At 40.5% G+C, this 23,229-nt stretch overlaps 1 protein-coding gene across 15 annotated transcripts in view; it reads left to right on the top strand.

The window, feature by feature from the left end:
* Positions 1-23,229, top strand: part of POU2F1 (POU class 2 homeobox 1) — a 187,189-nt gene that overhangs the window by 84,914 nt on the left and 79,046 nt on the right. For 11 of the 15 annotated variants that reach the window (XM_032317601.1, XM_032317602.1, XM_032317600.1 and 8 more), the window contains one exon: positions 17,466-17,531. In XM_032317601.1, the coding sequence (XP_032173492.1) occupies positions 17,466-17,531 (66 nt within the window). Of the gene's footprint in view, positions 1-8,513; positions 8,600-13,416; positions 13,918-15,768; positions 15,880-17,465; positions 17,532-23,229 lie in introns of those variants that run through there. The other 4 variants (XM_032317594.1, XM_032317593.1, XM_032317597.1 and 1 more) reach the window with 3 other exon arrangements.

The following is a 23,229-nucleotide window of genomic DNA, read 5'->3' as shown; positions in this document are numbered from 1 at the left end:
CAGAAAACTGTAGTTAACAGTACTTCCCTGTAATACTTAAAAATTTGCACAGAGGGTAGATCTTGGGTGAAGTGCTCTTGCTACACATGCAGGTTTTAATGAAGAAAAAGGAGGGGAGGAAACTTGGAGGTCATGGCCACGTTTATGGCCTTGTTTGTACTCTCAGAGGAGTATACTTACCGCTGAACTTACCAAGTTGTATACATTAAATATATACAGCTTTTGTATGTCAAATAAAACTCAATAAAGTGTATTTTCAAAAATGATTGCAAAGAAGAAAAATTACACTTCTTAAGTTATTTAAGGATGAAAGCATGAGGAAAAAAGCAGGAGTCCGCCATGTCCAGATAATTGTAACATTATTAAGACTCTGTTCTTACCATGTACAGCAAAGGTGATCTTGAGGCCTGTGGATTAAAAGTCAGTTAAAAAACACAGAAATGAAAAAAAAAAAAGGAAAAAAAAACCCAGAAACGTTCAAGAGTTTCACTTAAATTTTTTATTATAATAGAAGAAAAATCTTGACAGTGGTATTTATTAAATTTTCTAGCGCATAACAATACCATTGTCATTTTTATAATTCTTGGTTATTTTCAAAATAACTTCTATTCTCATTTTAAATTTAAGAGCAAACGTGGGTGATAGCATAATCTTCATTTCTCAAATGAGGAAATTAAGGTTCAGCTGTTGCGTTAAGTTTCTTAGGGGTGCCATAGCAAGGCACCATACACCAGGTGGCTTAAACAACAGAAATTTCTTACCTCATGGTTCTGGAAGCTAGAACTTCAAGATTGAGGTATTAGCAGGGTTGGTTCCCTTGGAAGGCTGTGAGGGAGGATGTTTCACGTCTTCCTTCTTGTCTTGCCTCTGTTATGTATCTGTGTCCAGATTTTCCCTAAGGATACCAGGACGATGGGAGTGGGGCCCACGCTTGACCTCCTCTTAACTTGATCATTTGCAGAGACCCTATTTCCAAGTTAGGTCACACTCTTCTTCTGGGGGACACAGTCCAACCCGTAACAGACAGTACGTCTTTCAGTCAACATCTCTTAAGTAAGGAGGTTAGACATGCCACATTGTCGTGCTGATAAAATTATAAGTTTTAAAGACATGTAAAAATAGATATATATAATATATTTAAAATTTATTTGCTGATATTGCCTTTTGTCTGGGTATATTTTATTTAAAACTATATGAGATTCTAAAATATTTAATAGAGGGATGCCTGGGTGGCTCAGTCGGTTAAGCGGCTGCCTTCAGCTCAGGTCATGCTGGCATCGAGCCCCGTTTCGGGCTCCCTGCTCAGCTGGCAGTCTGCTTCTCTCTCTCCCTCTGCCCTACTCATGCTCTCTCTCTCTTTCTTACTCTCTCTCAAGTAAATAAAATCTTTAAACATAAATAAATAAGGTGGTAGTTAATAGAATTTGGGGTTGTGATAGGTTTCTGGCTCTTTTTTGGGTATGTGGTATGTTACCGGTTGTGGAAAGGTTGTTCAGTTCTCAGTGCTCGCGTGGACTTTCACTCATGCAGTGTAGAGCCTCACAGTGTGGACTCCTCCATATCTTGAGATGTCCATCAGAATACCATTTAAATTGTTTCAAGTGCGCTCTGACCGTAGGTAATCTGTGCGTTTCGTGATTCTGTAAGAACTGTGCTCCTGTCTCTGTTAATGTGCACCTTGCAATCTGAGATTTCTAGGGATGGGGATGACAGGGCTCCACTGGAATTAGAGTAAAACACTGGTAGTTTGTTGAGCTCTCCCCCCCTTTTTTCTTTTTTTTTCCTTTGCTATTGTTTTATTTTGATTTTAAAACACTCCCAGTACTTCAGTGAATAATCCTATAAATAAGGACATTCTGCTGCAGAGCCACAATACAGACATAAAATGCAGGAAATTAGCGTTATTACTTTACTGTCAACTAATCCATAGACCTGATTCGGATTTGCCAAGTTATCACAAAAATGCCTTCATAGTAAAAGTACCTACTGCAGGATTCTATACAGCATGTAATCATCCTATCTCTTTACTGTTCTTCAACCATATTCCTTAGTCTTTAATTGATTTTCAAGACTGTGACACTTTGGAAGAATATATTTTGTGGAATATCTTTGAATTTGTATATGTGGTTTTTGATTTTTTGTGGTTTTTTGAGTTTTTTAAAAAGATTTTATTTATCTATTTGACAGAGATCACAAGTAGGCAGAGAGGCAGGCAGAGAGAGGGGGGGAAGCAGGCTCCCTGCTGAGCAGAGAGCCCGATGTGGGGCTCGATCCCAGGACCCTAGGATCATGGCCTGAGCCGAAGGATCACTGAGCCACCCAAGTGCCCCTTTAAAGATTTTATTTACTTGTCAAAGAGCACAAACAGGGGGGTGGCAGGCAGAGGGAGAAGCAGGCTCCCCGCTGAGCAAGGAGCCTGATGCTGGGACTCAATCCCAGGACCCTGTGATCATGACCTGAGTCAAAGGCAGGTGCTTAATTGACTGAGTGACAGGCGTCCCTGAATTTGTGTTTATCTGATAGTTCCCCATAATAGATTCAGGTTCTACGTCTGTGGCAGGAATATCACAGAAGTGATGTTGTGTTCTCACTTCATCTTTTCTGGTAGTGTACAATTTTGATTTGTCCCTTGACTAAGTGACCTTAACTGATCGCTTGATTATGGTGATGCTTACCAGGCTTCTCAGTAAAGCTGCGTCTTCCCTTTGTAATTGCTTAATATTTTGTAGGGAAACTACATTTTCATCATCAAATTTTTGATATTAGATATTTTATTAGGTAGAGCATTTTGACTGAATTTATATGATGATGGTAGTTTCCAAATGCTGACTTTCTATTATTCTTTCTATATTTATTTGGAATTCTACAAGGAAAAAACCTTCTTTTCTCCCTGTTGATTTATTTATTTCAACATGAATTCCTATGAGTAATGGTTATAATTTTTTACAGACTTTTATTTATTCACTTGAGAGAGAGTGTGAGCACGAGGGGGGTGGGCGTGGCGGAGGGGACAAAGGGAGAAGCAGACTCCCTGCTCAATGAGGAGTGTGACGTGGGGCTTGATTCCAGGACCCTGAGGTGACCTGAGCCAAAGTCAGACGCTTAATTGACTGATACTTAACTGACTGAGCCACGCACCCCAGTAGTGGCTACAATTTATTGTTTTTATTTATTTTGTCATATTGCCTGAAATTTAGTCAATAGAAGGTTCTTTTAAACTTGCTTTTGTGTCTTTTCTGCATATTCCCGTTATTCTTAGAGCAGTCCACTACTAATTTCTTCACCAAAACAGTAAAAAGAAAGAAAGGAAAAATAAAATGCAGAGTTTCAGCCTAGAAACAAAAAGCCTCCATAAAGATATAAAGAAAATATAAAGAACTAAATGAAAATTTTAGAACTGAAAAAAACAATAACTGAAACAAAAACTCAGTGGATGGCTCACAGCAGAATAGAGGGGACAGAATGAACTGGAACATAGAACAGTAGAAATTACCCAATTTGAACAAAAAGGAGAAAATAGAACAATAAATGAGCAGAGCCACAGGGACCTGTGGGACTGACAGACCACAGAGGAGGAGAACGGAAAGGGGGGTGGTCTGTAAAATTCTCGTAGAAAGACTGGCTGAAAACTTCCCAAACTTGTCAGAAGATACAAACCTATAGATTCTAGAGTCTGAGCAAGTTCTAAACAATATAAACCCAAAGTAGTAATAATAAAGTGTTGGTAAACTAAAGACAAAGGAAAGATCCTGAAAACAGTGAGAGAGAAATGATGCCTTTCCCTGTGGAGAAAAACAATTCCAATGATAGTGGATTTCTCCTCAGAAACCATGGAAGCCAAGAGGTAGTGGCATCACATTTTTCAAGTATTGAGAAAGAACTAAAAATACCAACTTCTGTATTCATCAAAAATATCCTTCAGGAGTGAACGGGAAATCAAGACATTCTTAGATGAAGGAAAACAAAGCATTCTTCTCTGGTAGACCTTCCCTAAAAGAATGGCTAAATTAACAAAATATGTAGTTTTAAATCAACAGAATATACTTAGGACTTGTGTACCAAAGACTACAAATGCTGGTAGTAAATCAGTTTCTTTAACTTCAGGATTTCTTACATAGTTGCAAGAATGAAGCCTGAGGATATTGGTGAAGAAATTGACACATTAATCATTGGAACAGAAACAAAACCCAAAATAGGTTTACACAGGTATAAATGACTAATTTGTGACTAAGGTACGAAAACATTTGGAGCAAATAGAGGAAGGAAAATCTTTTTGACAAACAATTAAAAAAGAATTTAAAAAAAAAAAAACACCTTTACTGTTCACACTAGGAAGAAACATAGAAGGAAACCTGTAGAACAGAGGACTTGATGAATAGTTCTTAAACATGACCCCAGAGGGGCAACTGGCTGCTTCAGGCAGTACAGCATGCTGCTCTTGATGTTGGGGTTATAAGTTCAAACCCCATGTTGGGAGTAGAGATGACTTAAACATAAAAATCTTAAAAACAAAAACCCAAAACACGTGACACCAGAAATACAGCCTACAAAAGGAAAAATTTGATAAATTAGACATTACCAAAATTAAAATATTTTGCTGTGTCCATTAAAAGGATGGAAAGGCAAGCTCCACAGTGGGAGAAAATATTTGCAAAGCACATATCTGATAAAAGGCTGTTATCTACAATACGTAAAGAGCTCACAAAACGCAGCCCTATGGAGGAAAAGGAACCCTCATACACTCTTGGTGGGAATGTAAGTTGGTGCAGCCACTGCAGAAACCAGTATGTATGTTCCTCAAAAATTAAAAATACAATTACCATATGAGCTAGTAATTCCATTACTGTGTATTTACCAAAGAAAACACTAATTCAACAAGATACATGAATCCCTATGTTTATTGCAGCATTATTTATAATAGCGAAGATGTGGAAGCAGTGCAAATGGCCACTGATAATGGAGAAAGAAGTTGTGGACACACAAAGAAATATTACTCAGCCATAAAAAGGATGAGATCTTGCCACTTGTGAAAACACAGACAAACCTATAAATCAGACCTATAAATATAGGAAAAAACTAATGGTTGCAAGAGGGGAAGGGGTTGGGGGGAATAGGCACAAATGGGGGCGGGGACTGAGAGATCTAGGCTTCCAGGTATGGGATGAACAAATCACAGCAATAAAAGACAGCGTAGGGAATATAGTCATGGTATTGTAGTAGTGTTGGACGGTGACAGGTGGTAGCTACACTTGTGATGAGCATAGGAGACATATAAATTTGTTGAATCACTGTGTTATGTACCTGAAACTGATATAACATGTGTCAGCTGCACTTAGACCTCTCCTCCCACACACAGTGAAACTCAGTTCTAGAAATCGAAACAGTCCTTTAGAAAAGGGAGATTTGGGGATTTTTAGAAAAATCCAAAAGAATTGAATAGACATGTCGCCGAGGAGGATACACAAATAATAAGCATATGAAAATACGTTCTGTATTGCTACAATGAAAAGTAATAATATCAAATGCTGGTGTAGATTTGGAGAACCCGGATCTCTCATACATTGTGGAACCCTAAAATGGTACAGCCATTCTGGAAAATATTTGGAAATTTCTTCAAAAACTAAATATACACTTAACCATGTGAAAAGAAAAAGAAAAAGAAGAAAAGAAAAGAAAAAGAAATGGTTCTCCTCTATCGTGATTGCAGTGGTGGTGTTGTGGTCTACCTACACATGTGACAATAAGATGACAGAACTACACATACCCTTTTTTTTTTTTTTTAAGATTTTATTTATTTATTTGACAGAGATCACAAGTAGTCAGAGAGGCAGGCAGATAGAAAGGTGGAAGCATGTTCCCTGCTGAACAGAGAGCCTGATGCGGGGCCCGATCCCAGGACCCTGGGATCATGACCTGAGCTGAAAGCAGAGGCTTTAACCCACTGAGCCACCCAGGTGCCCCTACACATACCCTTTATACCAATGTCATTTGCTTGGATTTGATAGCATATTGTAGGATGAACTATTTCAAACAAAAAGAGATACTGTCATTTGTATATGGTTTTGGAGAAACAAATAGTTACCTGACAAGGAGGGCAATAAAGGAAGATCTGAGGTCATAACTTTTGAACCTGTCTTTATATGTTAGGTGGATAGACTTAATCATGAGTTCATCCAGGGAGGAAAGATCCTGTAGAGAGATTGGCAGTCCGTACATGTTTTTGGAATGACTGCTACTACACTGTTGACATTGTTAAAACGTATTAGTAACATCTGATTAGTCAGAAGAACATCTTCATTAGTTGAGTAGAGAAATGTGTTTTTAAATTTATATCTCACATAGACTCTGGGATACTTATTACCCATGTATCTTCACACAAATTTATGAAACCGAGAATAAGAGACACACAGGACACCTCACCGATATCGTAGATGAAACCTAATAGTTCAAAGGGACGGGTGGGAATCATTAAGCAGCATGGGGTTTCAAATAAAACACAATAAATAAAAGCCTGTATTTCATGGATTTAAGAAATGGAATCAGAGAAGTCACATTGCAGTTGTTAGGAGAACTCTAATATTAGCCAGAGATGTCAAGACAGGCTGTAGGCCTGTGTTAAAGCCGGGTTGTCACCTGCTCTTCTCCTCCGTGGAATCTTCTTACTTGGTGGTCGTGTTTGGGGTGATTGTCGGGTTCTTCTGTCTGATCAGCTGGGAGCATTCTGTGTCTCAGCCTTGTGCCCCCACTTCCTGTCCCACTGCCCGGCTGCAGCGAGTCCGTATTTGTTGAATGTGCTCGTGCATGAAATCAGTGACTGCAAAACTCCATAAACTAGGAAAAAGAAAAGACATTTACACCATCAAATCAGATGACAGGCTGAGCTGGACAGCAGTGCGACGGCGACCCTTCCGTAGAGCTGTGCGGAGTTCAGACTTCACAGCCAGAAATGCAGGATGGAATTCTACAGTGACGCGTCTACTAGGAGTCGCCGTAGTGGTCGCCCGGGTGGCAGGTGGGTTCCGTGCACGACAGTGTGTGTGTCGGCAGAAGTTACGGAGAAGCGCAGAAGCTCCAGCCTCTTCACCGGAGCTCGCTGCTGTCCCGCGGGGCGGCTTTCCTAGCGACCCGGTGGCCGAGGGACTCCTCCGATCACAGCTGCCTGCACTGTCTGTCCGTGCCGTCTGCGGCCCCTCGGAGGCCGGCCGGCCCGCAGCACCGGCCCTTGTCTGCGCTCCCCAGCCTGTCCCGTCCGGTTGGGCTCTCACCTCGTTCCACGGTTTAAACCGTTATCATATCAGCTAAGGGGTAGAGAAGGAGGAGATGATGTCTCTGTGAAAACTTCAGTTGAATGTTTTGAAAAGTGTAGATAAAGGATAATTACTGAAAATGCTGCTGAATTAGATGTGAGAAAAGAGCTGTAAAATATTAGGGATAAATTGTTCTTTAAAAAGGAAAGAAAAAGATTCTGTGCTCTCAGTGCTTGATGTGTCTTTTAAGTTCTTGCCTTTTTCTTTTAAAGGTTTGTTTATTTTAGAGAGAGAGAGAGTGTATGCAGGGGGTGGAGGAGTGAGGGAGAGGGAGAGAGAATCCTCAAGCAGACCCTCCCCGAGCGCGGGGAACAGCATAGGCTCCGTCCCAGGGCCCTGAGGTCCTGACCTGCTCCGGAACCAGGAGTGGGCTGCTTAACTGCCTCAGCCACCCACGCACTCCACATTCTTATCTTACCTTTTTTTATATATATATATTTTTAAAAGATTTTTATTTATTCATTTGAACAGACAGAGATCACAAATAGGCAGAGAGGCAGGCAGAGAGAGAGAGGAGGAAGCAGGCTCCCCACCAAGCAGGAAGCCCGATGCGGGGCTTGATCCCAGGACCCCGGGATCATGACCAGAGCCAAAGGCAGAGGCCTTAACCCACTGAGCCACCCAGGTGCCCCTTGTCTTACTTTTAAAGCAGTTTTTCAATTTGTGGGTCATGAAGTCAATTCAGTAGATTGAAATCAACAGTTAAAAAATATGTATCATATTGCACTACATCTAAGAAGGAGCATTGTTTCATGAAATTCTTCTTGAGTTTTTTATATTCTTAATATATATGTCAAATATGAAAAGCTTGAAAAACAAACTCAAGAAATTGAAACTGAAAATACTGGAGTAAGTATTAAAGGATATGATTCACCCAGAAAAGAAGAGGAAACTCAAATGAGTGGATTTAATTTTAAAGCAAAGGCTTTGATCCACCATCAAAAGATGAGTAAATAAATGTATGCTTATGTACTTTCTTTTTTTTTTTTTTAAAGATTTTATTTATTTATTTGTCAGAGACAGAGGGAGAGAGAGTGAGTGAGCACAGACAAAGAGGCAGGCAGAGGGAGAGGGAGAAGCAGGCTCCCTGCCGAGCAAGGAGCCCGATGTGGGACTCGATCCCAGGACCCTGGGATCATGACCTGAGCCGAAGGCAGCTGCTTAACCAACTGAGCCACCCAGGCGTCCTTGCTTATGTACTTTCTGTTAACATGAAATGTTTATGATATAATGGTTTTATAATATTTAAGTTGACCTTTTTAATTGACCAACTACAAATCTCCGTGTCATGGGTAAGAGTTTCAGCATGTTTTATTTTACTTAAACTTTCCTCTCATGCCTCCTTGTTATGTCCTTTAGCCCCTGCTTTCTCTGCCACTTAGTAGTGTGACCTGTGAGTCATTCTCTAGGTCTCAGTTTGGTTTTTCGGAAAGAAAATCATCCCTACGATCTCTTGTTATCGGGCAGTGCTTATTTGCCAGGTTGATAAAAATAGATTCGGTCTTGGTGTTTGCCCATCGAAGATTTTTCGTAAATACAGCAGACATTGTTTTCTTAAATCTGTTCCTCTTAAGCTCTGAAATTCCATATTGCAGCCTTGGGGTGGGGGGGATGTTATTCACATATACTGTGATATTCCGTGCAGAGGAATAGTGGCAGTGCTGATACCCATCACTTGATTTTGGATCTAAGAAATTTCCAGATCCTAGAATGTTCTTTTGTATTTGAGCCTTAGTAAATTATTTTAGGCTTTCTGTGGATGATGAGTTTTGGGATGAGGTTTTTGGTAAGATAACGGTTTATAATTCTTGAGCTAATAAAACATTTTTGTATTACTGAGCATCTGCTGAAGCAGTGTCATTGTTTTCTGTAAAGAAGCTGGTGAGGAGATTAAAGTAGTGGTAGATTTTTTTTTTTAAGATTTTATTTATTTATTTGACAGAGAGAAATCACAAGTAGATGGAGAGTCAGGCAGAGAGAGAGAGAGAGGGAAGCAGGCTCCCTGCTGAGCAGAGAGCCCGATGCGGGACTCCATCCCAGGACCCTGAGATCATGACCTGAGCCGAAGGCAGAGGCTTAACCCACTGAGTCACCCAGGCGCCCCAGTAGTGGTAGATTTTGAAAATAGGTGAGAATTAAAAAGACAATTGCAGGAGCCTGGGTGGCTCAGTCCTTAAGCGGCTCAGTCCTTAAGCGGCTGCCTTTGGTTCAGGTCATGATCTCAGGGTCCTGGGGTCAAGCCCCACGTTGGGCTCCCTTCTCAGCGAGGAGTCTGCTTCTCCCTCTCCCACTCCCCCAGCTTGTGTTCCCTCTCTCCCTGTGTCTCTGTCAAATAAATGAATAAAATCTTTAAAAAATAAAGAGGCAATTGAGATTGCCTAGGCGTGAAAGCAGTGGGGCTAGGGGATGATAAATCCTACTGAGAGGCAGACGGGATGTGCCGGTGACCAGTTGCTGATTATACCTTCCCGTTCCCCGGACTAGCTGGACGGCCAGTCCTGGGGTGTACAGTCGGCTGTTCATCTGACCTGTGACCAGGTTGGAATTTGATAAGTGAGGTCGGTGGAGTACAGGCCTGCTTCTGTTCCCTCATACACAAAAGATGTGTTTTAAAAATCTAGTTTGTCATTGAGTTGTTATTGTCCTCAGTTGCCTTTCTAATGAGACCGAGACTAGCCATATGATCATGAGTGAAGAACTACTCTAATACAGATGCTGTGAGCCATGAATTCTGGATTCTGGAAGAGCATTTCTTCCCATTCTTAAGGAAAAGGCTCAGGGGTGCCTGACTGGCTCAGTTGGAGGGGCATGCGACTCTTGATCTCAGGATCAGGAGTTCAAGCCCCACGCTGGGTGTAGAGATTACTAAAATACTACTACTACTACTAATAATAATAATGAAAAATACAAAAAGCCTCAGTTTTAAGCCTGATTTTGAAGTATGTGAATTTTAACTTTGTCTTTCAGCTCCTTTTTATACTACTGTACGCTACTATTTCCTATTTTCTGCTTTCTGTGAACCCTTTCCCCATCCCCCAAGTACAGGTCAGCTAATAGCATTTATTTTATAAGAGTATTTACTGGCCTTTTTCCAATGGGAACAATTATTACCACCCTACAACTCCTCAGTGAGGTGTTAAAGGAAAGCAGTTGAATTGGATTAATTTGTGCTAAAGTGTGAATGACTGACAGCCCTACAAAATTTTCCAGAAATTTCTATTTTTAGAAGGGTATTCTTTTTAGGTTAAGTTTTAATCTGATATTTCAGACAGAGGGCCCAATAAAGTGAATGCCTGAGCTTTGTGGGAAAACTGTTCCCTTCTTTTGGGTCTAACTTTGCCTTGGTTGGGGGAGTGCAGGGGAGGGATGGATGGTAGCCAGCCTCCTACAGTCCATCTGTAGAGGCCTAGACAGCCTTCTAGTATTTAAACCTGCCTTTTAGAATGTGCAGAATACCTACATCGAGGGTGGCGAATGGGAGTTTTCTTGTCCTGTCCATTGTAATGAAGTCCGCTGCATGGGTGAGGCTCCCCGTCACTGTGGACAGCTGCATCTCAGCACTGCCTCCGCTTGCCCCTCTTTCTGTTCTTGGAGTGAGGACAACGAATGACTTGCAGCAGAGGGGACAGGGGTCCCTCTCTGGATAGCAGCCTCTGTCAGCTGGTGAGCTCTAGGCCCCCTGCTATGCAGAGGCCCTGTGCCACTCTCTTGGCTTGGGGGGCGGTGGTTAGTACACTGCCAAGGCCCCACCCCTGAAAGGGCACCTTCCAGCAAACACTTCGTAGTTGGCAGTGATGGCCTGGCTGAGGCTTCAAGTCCCACTTAGCTGATTTATGAAAGACCAAATTGGTGTAAGAAAGGTAGCTTAGAAGTGCCACTGCAAACAGCATAAAAAGTAGATGGTGAGTTGCAGAGATCGTCTGTAATAAGTACAGGCAGTAAACGTAAAGTTTTATGAAGACGAAAGTGGAGGGAAAGAAACATACACTGATGTCCCCTCCTTACCAGTCACAGTCACGCTTCTGATATTTTCTCACCAGGTACAGCTTGTATAGTCCAAGGCTTTCAAAACTCATTTGAATTTTGTATTTTGTTGTGTAATACAGTCTTTATTGTTTTACTACGAAGTGTTGGGAATTATTATTGAGTAAACTTGGTGCTCTTGAAGGTGGTAGCTTGCTTATCCTGTGTCGTGGTCTCTGTCCACTGGCACAGCTGCCTCCTGCCTCGCCCCACGATCGGGTCTGAGAGGCACAGGCCCCTTTATCCTCACAGCAGCCTCGTGGAAAAGATCTCTCATTTTACAGATGAGAAAATTAGGGTTCAAAAAGGGAAGGCACATAGTCTCCCTGGTACAGAGTGGCAGTGTTACCTTTCTCTCCTGTGAACTCTCCCCTCATAGGAATTTTGTGATTCTGCACAACGGAAGGACTAGAAGTACAAATAGAGTGCTTATCTAGAACTTGAGAGAGGGTTTTGGTTCTGTTCCTACCTAATTTATTGACCTGCAAAGAAATCTTTTTAAAGTTCTGTTATAGAAGTCTTGTCTTTTGTGTCCACGTATGCATGTTGAGTTTAATTTCAACCTTAATGTTGGGAAAACATACGTACTTTGGGGACACCTGGGTGGCTGAGTTGGTTGAGCATCTGCCTCTGGCTCAGGTTGTGATCCCGGGGTCCTGGGATCCAGTCCCACAGCAGGCTCCTTGATCAGAGGGGAGCCTGCTTCTTGCTCTGCTTGCTGCTCCCCCTGCTTGTGCCCTCTCTCTCCCTCTCCCTCTGACACATAAATGAATAAAAATCTTTTTAAAAATACATATTTTTAATAATCAGACACATGGCATGCTTGAAGACTAGTTCTAAATAAAAAGTTGTTAACGGGGTAATACCCTGGAGAACTCCCCTCAATTCTAGTGCACTCTTCTGTGTATCTGTACATACTGGACTTTTAAACACAAAATCTTTGTCACTAGTTATTAGTGTCCTCACTGCACTGAAAACAAGCTGTGTTAATCTGCTGCCCTTTTTAAGCCCCGCATGTCTGCTACTTCCGTAAGTGGACCACTGGGCCACAGGGTGTAATAATAGGCAAGAAAGAGCTCAGGTTTTGATATCAGCAAAATCTGATTTTAAATCTGACTCCAAATTATTAGTGTCACATTGGGTAAAGTGCTTTAGCTCACTCTGCCTCAGTTTCCTCTTTAAAAAAAAAAAAAAACCACAAAGCAGTCAGTTATACCTACTTCGTGGGATTTTTATAAGTCTTTTCCTGAGTTGTTTATGGTGATTACAGTGGAATGTCCTGTCATAATGCCTAAAGAGTTTTGGACTGATGTTTTACCTTGTAAATTTACTTTAAATTGAATAGATATATTCTCTAGTAAAGAGTACAAATATATATATTTCCTATACATGAAGTGAAATTTACTTGAAAAGACTAAGTCCATAATTTGTATGACCCATTTTTTTTTTTGGTGATTGATATTGTAAATGATGAAACATCTTCTTTCGATTGATTTCGATGAGGGAAGGGTGCTTCATGATATGTGGCTAATCTGGTCTGTTAATTTAGTAGCCTGAAAAGATTTATAAATGATGAGTTTCCATACTCTTGAAAATAATTTTACAGCTCTTGCACTACTTCTGGGTTTATATTGTTACCTTGTTTTAAAGTAGGACTTTCCCCAGACAGTGCACGTTAATATTTGGAAAATTCCCTATCAGTAGGCTAGCACCATCTTGACAGCCCTATGTTCTGCTTCTACCTTGCTAATTGTTTCCTTGGGATTATTTGGATTGTGTAGAAAGCTTTTTGCAAATCCTCTTATTACTGAAGTCATTGTTGCCAGCAGGAATAAGATTAAAGGTGCTTAAGTCTGTAGAGTTGTTTCTAATTTGTACGTGTCATTTCAGTGCCATTTTAACAGAACTCTGTCTCCTGTCTCTTCCCTTCTCCCCTGGTACTATCTCAAGTTAGGTCCGAGGAGCCAGGCCAATGGAAGAAATCTCATTTTATCCTCCTAATTATTATGCTGGCACTCAGGAGATAATTTTTCCCTTCATGCACTGCCAATTAATATGCAAATGGGCTGATAAATATTTATGCAATGATTTAAATTATGCAGGGAGTGCTTTCAGTGTGTTCTGTAAATGAATTGTTCGTGGACTTCAAAGTGCTGGCTGCTGTGCTAACGAGGAGAGATTTGCATAAGGCCCTAATCACACGCATACTGATTAAGCTTCATTATGGAAACTGCCAGCTGCAATCTTTGTTTCTATTTTATTACAAAAAGGGGAACTTTTCATGCTTCAGTTGCCTTGACAATGTCAGTCCTAGCTGGTAGGAGAGACTAAAACTCCTCTGAGCAACTGAAGTTTCCTTATTCAGTTGAAGATTGCTATGGTGTAACTGAAGTTGTATTTTGCCTCGCCCCCTAATCCACTTTCCACCTCCCACCCTTGTTCTCTGAAGAACATAGTGTAGATTTGTTAGCAATAGTAGTACCTTCTTCCCCCACCCCAAACTGCTACCTGTTTCTTCCTTGCTCTGGACTGTCTGAACCTCTAGAAGACCTCACAGCAATGCTGGACTGCAGTGACTATGTTCTAGGTGGGTACCAGCACAGTTCTTTCTTATAAGCTTTAGTATGGAAATGGCGTGTGTGGGGTTGACTATGCATAAATGCTTAATCGCATATGCAACCAGCTCGGGGAGGGAGGGGAGAGGTGGACTGCGCAGAGAAGTAGGAAAGCATTTGCAAGGCAGGAGCATACTTGAATTTGCAGTAGGTCCCTCCCTACCACCAGCTCTTCTGGTTCAGAGGACATTTCAGTACATAGTGTGGATTTGGAATTCACCTTAAAGAGAGTACCTTTTTGCTTTTTGGAAATTTCTATTGGGAGCATTTCATGTAGTCCTAAAAACACTCTAAATCTGAAACAATATTATAAAGTGTACCTAAAAAATGTGTACATATTAATAAAAATGTTTTGCATACCTAATGTCAATGTCTTATATAAAAACCAAAAGTGGACAGTGAAAAATAAGGCGGAGCCCCAGTGGCAGAATGGCTCCCATGAATACTGACGCAGAGGGCCACGGCAGCGGTTCCTGCCATAGGACTGTTGGTTGATCCGTTTCCAGCTTTGAGAAACTATCAACTTTTCAAATTTTGGCCGATATTAGCCTTTTTTATTTAAAAAAAAAATCAACTTCTGTTCTTCAGAAAACAATTTTAAGTGCTGGAAAGCCTGTATTTAGAGTTCTTTCTGTAGAACAACAAACCTGTTAGGAGAGGGGGTGTGACGCTTGATTATATAAACTGTCTTTGGTAACTGAGATTTAAAATAGATTGAGACGCAGGGTGACTCCTGGTGGCTCTATTTTGTGTTGAGATTTGTCTGTTTGTATGCAAAATTCTTGAAACCTCCTTACCTTACTCTGGTCACCTGGGGAGTCAGATGCTATAAACTCCCAGGACGGAGGTACTTTAGGTTGAAAACCTTTGCAAGTGATTTTTTTTTTTCCTGTACATCATTTTTTGTGCTTGAAAATTTGAAGCTTAACCCCTCCACCCCCATCTCCTTCACAGTTGCTAAGGATAAAATTAAACGATAGCTCTGAAAATGTTTACTTTGTTAGGCAGAAGGAATGACCTAAACTCAAGACAGTAGTAATATTTGTGTAGCACAATAACAACCACAATCAAAACAACAAACTGATACCAAGAATTCCATCCGAGAACAGTTTGTAGACTGTGTGTTAGACTCATACACAGCTCGCTGTGCCCAGAAAGAAAAAAAGAACAAACAAACTTCAGATATCAAAAGAGAACTTACTTGTATTTACTCTTTTATATCTACTATGTTGGGAACTCAAGAAAGAAAAGAAAAATACCTTTGAAATATTTTTAGCATTATATTTTAGAATTGGAAATTGTATCTACACTATTTGTAACAAACAGTAACTGTCATTTGAACAGTTTTCACATTGTTGTACAGTTAGTCAGAATTTTGTTTTATTTACATGTGTCTGTATGTGTGTGTGTGAAGTAATTTTGTTCAATGTCTCTAAAGCTAGACAGTTCAATAGAAAATGCTTAGAAGAGTCACACAGTACCTGTGACATAATTTTTAATTTAGATGTGTGGAAATAAGGGTATGAGTTTCACAAGCACAGGCTCATGACTTGTTAAGAATTATTCCTACTTCTTTGTATAAAAGATATGTTACCCTTTTTATGAATATTAACTGGTTCATACTTCTCCCACTTTCTTTTACTATTCTAAAGGAAGCATTGAGCAGAACGTATGTTTAAGGGTATATTAACATTTGTTCTGATCTTTGTGGACTTCGTAAGATTTTGGTTAAGTCATTCAGAAAGCTGGTTTTCACTAAGTTGTACACCTGTTCCTTTCAAACCTTAGTACGCTTTCAGTGACATTTAAATTTTTCTGTGCAGTAGATGCAAGGAAGTTATAGAACTACTCTCCTTTATGACCACAGAAAAAACAAATTTGAATCCTTCGAACATCTGAAGAACAAACTAAAGATGATAAAACTGCTTAAGACTGTAAGACAAGCATCTGTTTCAAAACCTGTGTTAGAAACGCTATCACACAGCGTCCAGGTTGGAAATGAAATTTATGAGGAGGACTCTTGATTCTCTCTCATCACTTGTGCATTTGGATAAAGCAACTATGGACAGGGTGGTTGGGACTTCTGATGATGGTTTTGGTTTTCTAGTTAAACATTAAAGCAGATGACAAAATGTACCCTTGAGTGAAAAAATCAAATATATGTGGTTTACTTATTCTAAACTAATAATTAGGGGCGCCTGGGTGGCTCAGTGGGTTAAGCCGCTGCCTTCGGCTCAGGTCATGATCTCAGGGTCCTGGGATCGAGCCCCGCATCGGGCTCTCTGCTCAGCGGGGAGCTTGCTTCCTCCTCTCTCTCTGTCTGCCTCTCTGCCTGCTTGTGATCTCTCTGTCAAATAAATAAAATCTTAAAAAAATAAATAAATAAATAAAAATAAATAAATAAACTAATAATTATAGTTAAATGGTTCTTAACTCAGTAGGGGAAAGCGGGGAACTTGGTTGATAGTAAACTTGATTACAAATATGCTAAGTTTGGGTTTATAGTAGAAATACAGTAAGGTATGTATTAAATGTATATTTAGGTTTTACCCTGTTAAAAAGGTGGAAGAAAAACAGACTTGTTCTTGTCCCTTGTATATCTCCTGGGATACTTTATATTGCTTGATGAAAATTTTTTACTATGAAAACCTTCATTAAAGAGATAACCCTCAAGGAGATAAGCCCAGGTCAGGAGGTTCATATGGGATATCACATAGTGTTTTTAGGTGGGTGTGGTTGTGGTTCAGTTTTGAAATTATTAGAATATCTGTCATGCCTTGTGGTGCACCTTCTTGGACTGGCTTACGGTTGGGTTATGCATTTGACATATTCTCACTTTGACGCATAGTTTGGGTAGGGAGTAGATAAGGAGATTTTTTTCTTAGACATGCTTTCTTTTTATTCTGTGAGGTTGAGTTACAGTACAGTCTTTTTAGGAAGAGTACTGGTGAATTGTTTTGGTTGTAACTAACAAATGCGAAGGCTTATGAGAAAAAGAAGCTTTCTTTGAGAGTAACATGTTTACTCTGTAAGGTGCTTGGCCCTAGTTTGTTTCTTTGAGGTATTTTATGCTTCATATTTTATTTATTACATTTACATGTTAGACTCTATTGTAATTTTTTTCCGGTTAGATTTCAGTTATCTTTGTTAGGAGAAAGTTAAAATTCTTTGGAAAGTGAGTTTATTTGTGGATCACTTCAGGGTTAAAGGAATCCTGAATTTCGTTCAGATAAAACTTTTATTACAATTTCCAATGTTTTAGTGTTGACACTATCTGTTTTTGAACATTAATTAATGTAACAGTCAATATTCTTTGATGTTTTTGAACATTAATTAATGTAACATAAATTACACAAAACATCAAAAATCATGTTGTGATGTAACACTAGTTACATTTGATGTTTTTGAACATTAATGTAACATTAGTCAATATTCTTAAACCTTTCCTTTGCCACAATTTTGCCTTCCTAACCACATCCCCAATTTTTAAAAAACCTCATTCACCTCTCATTCATTGCAGACTCAAGAATGAACAATCCGTCAGAAACCAGTAAACCATCTATGGAGAGTGGAGATGGCAACACAGGTAAGAGATGATTCCCAGATCCAGCTTTTTAACTAGATCTAACGGAGTTAAGAGAAGAACTTTCCATTTAACCGTGACTTCTGTTCGGCAAATGAAGAGCAGTTGGAGTGTTGAGTTGTCAAATGTAATTTAGTGCTTGCGGGAACTGGTATTGTATTTGCTTAAGATTATTTAGTTTTGGTTATTTCCCCCCAAAATACAAACGCAGTGATCCAAAGGGGCACATGCACCCCAATGTTTATAGCAGCAATGTCCACAGTAGCCAAACTACGGAAAGAGCCCAGATGAACATCAAGAGATGAACGGATAAAGATGAGTGTGAGTGTGTGTGTGTGTATGTGTGTGTGTGTGTGTGTGAGAGAGAGAGAGAGAGAGAGAGAGAGAGAGATGGAATACTACGCAGCCATCAAAAGAAACGAAATCTTGCCATTTGCAGCGACACGGATGGAACTAGAGGGTATCATGCTGTGCGAAGTAAGTCAATCAGAGAGACAATTATCATATGATCTCACTGCAATGAGGAATTTGAGAAACAAGACAGAGGATCAGAGGGGAGGGGAGGGGAAAATGAAGCAAGACGAAACCAGGGAGGGAGACAAACCACAAGAGACTCAATCTCAGGAAACAAACTGCGGGTTGCTAGGGGTGGTGGATAGGGATGGGGTGGCTGGGTGATGGACGTAGGGGAGGGTATGTGCCATGGTGAGTGCTGTGGAGTGTGTAAGACTGAGGGTTCACAGACCCGTACCCCTGAAGCAAATAATACATGGTATGTTAATTAAAAAAACAAGAGATTATTTAGTTTCTCCTGCAGATTGCTTCATCTCTTTGCTGCCGTTTTTCAGAGAAACTCTGAAGCAGTTGAGAGAGGAGTCCTTTATGGTCAAATAGTTCTGGGTGTGAATTAGGGATTTGTTACTAGCTTTGGACTTAAGGCAATTTCCCCATTCACCTATAAAATGGAGATAATATATTTCATAGGTCATTGTGAGTATTAAAGGAAACGGTTAAGCACAGTGCTAATAGCTACACAGTAACCATTCAGTAGAACGTTGCCCTTGTTACTGGTGTTAATCAAAATAGTAAATATTATCCACCCCCCATTCAGTATAAATTGAAGTTATGATGATGTCAGTAGATAGTTAAAAACACACACCTATTTCTAATCTGTTCTTTCATCTGGTAATTTTTAAAAATTTATACTTGATTTAACTCTTTATCAGGAGAAAATTAATATCATGTAAATGAGAAACCTGAGGCCCCATGAGAGAAAGGCAAATCCGTGAAGGGTAGAACGTCTCTACAAGCCCTGCTGTTCATTCATTGCATCGCTCCGAGGACATCCCGCCGGGCGTCCTCATCGTCCACCAGAGCGGGCGCCGGGCCGGCCCGGTTTCTGGGGAGGAGGCAGGAGTTTCAGTACTCGGCCGTGTGAGACGGAGTCAGGGGCAGGGCTACACAGACAGGAACAACTTCTGAAGTAAACTAGGTTTTTCGCTTGCAGAGGGGGTTGCCTCTTTGACCCATCATTTTTTTTTTTTTAAAGATTTTATTTATTTATTTGACAGGCAGAGATCACAAGTAGGCAGAGAGGCAAGCAGAGAGAGGGGAGGAAGCAGGCTCCCTGCTGAGCAGAGAGCCCGATGTGGGGCTCGATCCCAGGACCCTGTGATCACGACCCGAGCTGAAAGGCAGAGGCTTTAACCCACTGAGCCACCCAGGTGCCCTTGACCCATCATTTTAAAACTGCCCGACTGTGGGAGGTCGTATGCCTGGGAGTCACCCCTGGAAGCAGCCTTTGTTTTCACCTCTGTCGGCCACGACATCTTGTAATTTGAAGCAGATGAGTCGAACCAGTATAGTGGTTCCCGCCTCCATATCTTTCCATTCGAAATTGTTCTCCACATGGAGGTACTTCTTAAGCTTTTAATCCCGAAAGTGAACCTGTCTCTTGGTGGGAGTTGAGCCATGGAACAGCCCGCTGCACTGAGCGGGGCGCCCAGAGCGCGCCAAGGCCAGCCGGGGAGGCCACCGCGGGACCTGCTGCCGTGGGACCTGCCGCCGCAGGGAGAAGGGCAGCGTTCCCTTCTGTCTGGGCTGTCGGCTGCAGTCTCATTTTTGCTGTTTCTCTGTCCTCTGTTCGGGTGCTCTCTTGCATCATTTTGTAGCACGGATCCATCTGCCAGTGTTCTGGCCAACGAGCTTAGGTGTGGGACTTGTTTGCAGAGGGAAGCAGGGCGGTTGATCCCGCAGGACGCTGGGGGGTGTACAGGGCACTTGCGCCCAAGGAGCCACTTCAGAGGACAGGCGTGCATTCCTCAGGGAAGACAGACTAATGGTTGGGCCAGCACTGAAAATGTGGCTACCCTAGAGTCCTTGAGAAACCCCTACGAGTAATAGACGTTTCATAGCTACCGTTTGTTGAGCACCTACATTTATTTAATAATCCCCCGAAGACATGTTTTAAAAAATCTTAAGCACTGTTCCCATTACCTGATTTCAAGTTGAGTTCTTAATGACAGCCCTGTAAGTTAGGTATTATTATTTCAAGGAGTAGGAAGTCAAGGCACAAAACCAGCCAGGAAATAAAGGCAAAATGAGGATTTACACCCTGCATATGGTTTCTTCCATGAATTGCAATAAAATAAAACAAAATTTAAGCTGTGCTTGATTTCAGGTAAAACCATTTTCAGAACCATGTATAAGAGAAGTTCTAGATGGAGCACTTGCTAAAGCAGTCTTGGGAATTTCTTGACTTGTTTTAATATGCAGTGTGTGATAGACTCAGAACTGGGCAGTATCAATATAGATTTTTACTTTTTAATGTCTCTAAAACTCAGCATTTGTTGCTTTTGTAAAATTACAAATCACTTCCATGTTACAGACCTTTACATGCACTTGAAGATAACTAGAACCTTGAATGTCAATTTCTGAAACGTTAAGAGCCTCTCACTCTGTTCTTAGCATCTCCCACTGATGTCAGTTCGTTAGTTTAGGAATATAAGAACAACTTGGAGTTCCAGTTTGCCTATTAACTTAAAATGCTCAGTGTATCAGATATAGATAGATTTCTCAGACATTACATGCCTACAAATTGATTTTTATTTAAAAATAAAACAGACCTACAGATTGTTTAATTGTAAAGGATGTACGGAGTCTTCGTTTCTGCTACTTGAATGACAAGTAAAGTTCTCAGTAGAAAGAACGCTTAGTGGTGTAAGAAGACGGAAGTCTTACCTTTTCTTGGATTTGGAATACTTTTGTGTAGATTACTAAAACTTTAAATATTTCTAGAAAAAATAACTTTGGTTTGTGACATTTTAGAGGGAGTAATACTGTGGAATTATTTAAGATCGCGTTTGAGAGGTGTCTTCTTTGCCTTTCTCCTGCCAGAGCGATCGTGTAAGTTGAGCAGGTAAATCTGATGGTGCGCTTTGGTCAAACAGCCCTGATGTGTTCCCAGAAAATCTGTAGTTTAGCTTTATCAATGTATTGACTCATTAAGTGCCTGTTACATGTAGAATATTGTGTGTGGTGTTTATTATAAGGTGCTAGTGCTAATAGATGAGATTCCCTTTCAAGAGTTAGCAGCCCGTTAAGAAAACAGATACACAGAGAAGAGATTCTGGGTAGATTATTGTAATGCAAGAGGAGGTATAGAAAAATATCAGAGTGGTATTTCTTTGAGGAACTTTGAGTATTTTTTTCCTTGACATATAATTGACATTCAACATTATATTAGTTTCAGGTAGACAACATAATGGCTGAATATTTGTATACATTGTAAAATGACCACTAAGTCTGTTTCTTCCTGTCACTGTGTGAAGTTACGTAATATGCAATACAGTATTATTGAATACAGTCATCGTGCTCTGATTACATCCCTGACTTACTATTCTGTGACCGGAAGTTTGTACCTCATGACTTCTTTTCCCTTTTTGCCCAACTCCCAGTCACCCTTCCCTTCTGGCAACCACCAGTCTGTTCTCTGCATTTATGAATTTTGTTTTGTTTGTGTTACTTTTTAGATGCCACGTGTCCTGAGATCTGTGGTATTTGTCATTCTCTGAGCTCCTTCACTCAGCGTAATACCTCCAGGGTCCATCCATGTCATCCTGAATGGCAAGACTCCCCTCTTGGTTATGGCCGAGTGGTATTCCGTTGTGTGCATAGACAGCATCTTCTTTATCCAGGCACTCACGGATGGACACTAGGGTTGTTTCCATTTCTTAGCTATTGCGAATAATGCTACAGTGAACACGGACATGTGTGTATCTTTCCTAATTTGTGTTTTTGTTTTGTTTTGTTTTGTTTTTGGATCAATATGCAGAAGGAGAATTACTGGTATTTCTATTTTTAGTTTTTTCAGGCTCCTCCATACTGTTTTCCATTGTGGCTGAACCACTTTACATTCCACTGACAGTTACTAAGGTTCCCTTTTCTGCCCATTTTCACCAGTACTTGTTACTTCTTGTCTTTTTGATAGTCGCCATTCTAACGGATGTGAGATGATATCTCATTGTGGTTTTCATTCGCATTTCCCCGATGATTAATGATGTTCAGTATCTTTTCATGTGCCTGTTGGCCATCTGTACGTCTTCTTTGGGAAAATTGCCCATTTTTTTACCCAAAAAATGAGTTGTGTGAGTTCTTTCTATATTTTGTCATAAATTGACTATATGTGCATGGGTTTATTTCTGGACTCTGTACTATTCCATTGATCTGTGTGTCTGTTTTTATACCAATACCATATTGTTTAAATTATTATATATTATAAATTATTATATCTTTGTAGTATAGTTTATTACAGGCAGTATGATGACTCCAGCTATATCCTTTAAGAACCAATTGATTGGTTTATTTTAAAGGAAGAGTGAGCAAGCGGGGGGCAGGGGGAGATGGAGAAACCCGAAGCCGACTTCTCACTGAGCGCAGAGCCTGATGCAGACCATCTAGATAAGAGAATAGTAATGATAGTTCTTACAGGTTTTTGGACAAAGATGCTGCCAAGGATATTGCCTGTAGGGGAAGCAATAACTCCATTTCTTCTTCCTCCCAGCCCTTGATAACATCTGCTCTATGTTCTGTCTCTAGGAACTGGCCTCTTCTAGATATTGTATATAAGGGGAATCACACAGTATTTTTTCTTTTGTGTCTGACTTATTTCATTTAGCATATTTTCAGGGTTCATCCACGTTACAGCATGTATAACTGGATAATATTACATTGTGTGTATATATTATATATACACCACATTTTGTTTATCCTTTCATCCATTGACGGACAGCTGGGTTGTTTTCACCTTTTAGCTACAACTACTGTGAACACTGGTGCACAAGTCTTAGAGTGACTCTTTTCAGTTCTTTTGGCTAAATAACTAGTAGTGAAATTGCTGGGTAAATCAACACAAATTTATTATCTTTATGGTTTGGAGGTTGAAACTTCTAAAACTTAAAACAGTAAGGCTTGCATTCCTTCAGGAGCCTCGATGGAGAATCCATTTCTTTCCCTTTTCTAGCTTCCATAGGCCACCTACATTCTTTGGTTTATGGCCTCTTCCTCTACCTTCAAAGCCAGAAGTGAGGTGTCTTCAGGGCGGTCATTCTGTGTGACTCCTGCTTCCATCATCCCATCTTCTTTGACTCTTCTTGCCTCCCTCTTCCTCTTATAGGCTCCATTGTGATTACCCTGGGTCCAC

This window comes from Mustela erminea, chromosome 17, assembly GCF_009829155.1.
Source record: "Mustela erminea isolate mMusErm1 chromosome 17, mMusErm1.Pri, whole genome shotgun sequence".
In the NCBI taxonomy this organism is placed as follows: Eukaryota; Metazoa; Chordata; class Mammalia; order Carnivora; family Mustelidae; genus Mustela; species Mustela erminea.
The sequence above is the reverse complement of the archived record's forward strand: the minus strand, read 5'-3'. Positions and strand labels throughout refer to the sequence as shown.